Raw genomic sequence first — 1435 nt, 5'->3', positions numbered from 1 at the left:
GATGTGAATTGCTGCTATAGAGATAAACTGAATTAAAATTGAATGTTTCCTATTTGTTTGTGAAGTCATGGAAATTTATCTCATACTTTGGTTGAGGCTTGAGAGCTCTGGTTTTGGACATAATAATAAAAAATGGGGAAATGAACTCTCTGCATTTAACCCATCCTCTTTGTGGAGCAGTGGGCTGCCACTGTGCAGCGCCCGGGGAGCAATTGGGGGTGAAGGGTCCCACTCAGAGACCCAGAGTGGCAGACTGTAGGATTGGGTTTCAAACTCACAACCTCAGGATTCCAAGTCCTATGCCCTATCCACTAGGCCGCCACTTCCAACAATGACATTGAGCCTACAAAGAACATCGGAGCCGTATTTTAGTCCTGAACTGATACCGTAAATAGTTCTAAATAGTTACAGTGGTGTTGCTCATTCTAGCTGAGGTTGCATAAGGTCTACAACACATTCTGTTAATAGATAATCTTTAAACTAAACTATTTTCACTGTTTCATTGATGTTTCATTGTAAAGGATTAATTTCTAGTTCTTCCTCTCCTAACAGGTTAACGGGACTTTAGTGACGCATTCAAACCACTTAGAGGTTGTAGAATTAATAAAATGTAAGTATGCTCCTCCACTCAGTAAGTTTTCCTGCATGTAAATGATTAAGTGATAATAGATGCGGTTAAAGCAGCCGTAACAGTGTTTGTGTCTTTGATCATGTTTTTATTTCTCTTCTGCAAAGACTATTAGAAATAAGTCAAATAAACATGCAGATCCACATATTTCTTACTATGAAACGAATGTTCAGTTACGTCTGAAAAGTAAGAATAATGATTATTATTTGGAATACTTTCAGCACTTTACAGTTGGTATAGATCTATTTTTATAGATTTAAAGCGATAATAGTACTGTGATAGTTATATGCAGCTCATTTAATGCATTTAAGTATGAAAGGCATCATCGTCTGAGCAGATATCCCTCTTTCTCTCAGCCGGTTCCTATGTAGCCCTAACGGTGCTGGGGAGGCCCCCAGGGCTTCCCCAGATGCCTCTGGAAGAGACGAAGGAGGAGGAGGAAGAACTTGGGGAAGCCGGGACGCCTCTTTCTCTTCCAGCCTCCATCTCTCCAGCACTGGGGGAGCAGAGCAGCTTTCTGAGTGGGAACCAGTCCTGCAGCCCCAACAACCACATCACCTGCACCCTGTCTGATGGGGTAAGCCACTAAGCCTTAGACCTACTGCAGAGGGCTTCAGCAATGGGTATGCGGCCCCTAGGGGTCCACGGAGGTACTGCATCGGTGTAGCAAAAGATTTGGTTGATTTTTTTCCACTAATTGAAATGTCTTTAAATCCACATTAACATGAATCCAACAGACTGTAGTAAACAGATAAATGGAGGCAGAAGATGTCTTTCAGTCATCAATGCTCACATTCAGCGACACAC

General features: G+C 42.1%; 1 protein-coding gene across 1 annotated transcript in view; it reads left to right on the top strand.

The window, feature by feature from the left end:
* LOC107093063 (rho guanine nucleotide exchange factor 12-like) overlaps window positions 1-1435 on the top strand; it is a 101914-nt gene that overhangs the window by 42817 nt on the left and 57662 nt on the right. Inside the window, exons 5-6 of the mRNA XM_015387882.1 lie at window positions 553-610; window positions 985-1205. Of these exons, the coding sequence (XP_015243368.1) occupies window positions 553-610; window positions 985-1205 (279 nt within the window). The remainder of the gene's footprint in view (window positions 1-552; window positions 611-984; window positions 1206-1435) is intronic.

Source organism: Cyprinodon variegatus, unplaced genomic scaffold (genome assembly GCF_000732505.1).
Source record: "Cyprinodon variegatus isolate N-32 unplaced genomic scaffold, C_variegatus-1.0 Scaffold406, whole genome shotgun sequence".
In the NCBI taxonomy this organism is placed as follows: Eukaryota; Metazoa; Chordata; class Actinopteri; order Cyprinodontiformes; family Cyprinodontidae; genus Cyprinodon; species Cyprinodon variegatus.
This window is presented reverse-complemented; position numbering and strand designations above follow the sequence as displayed.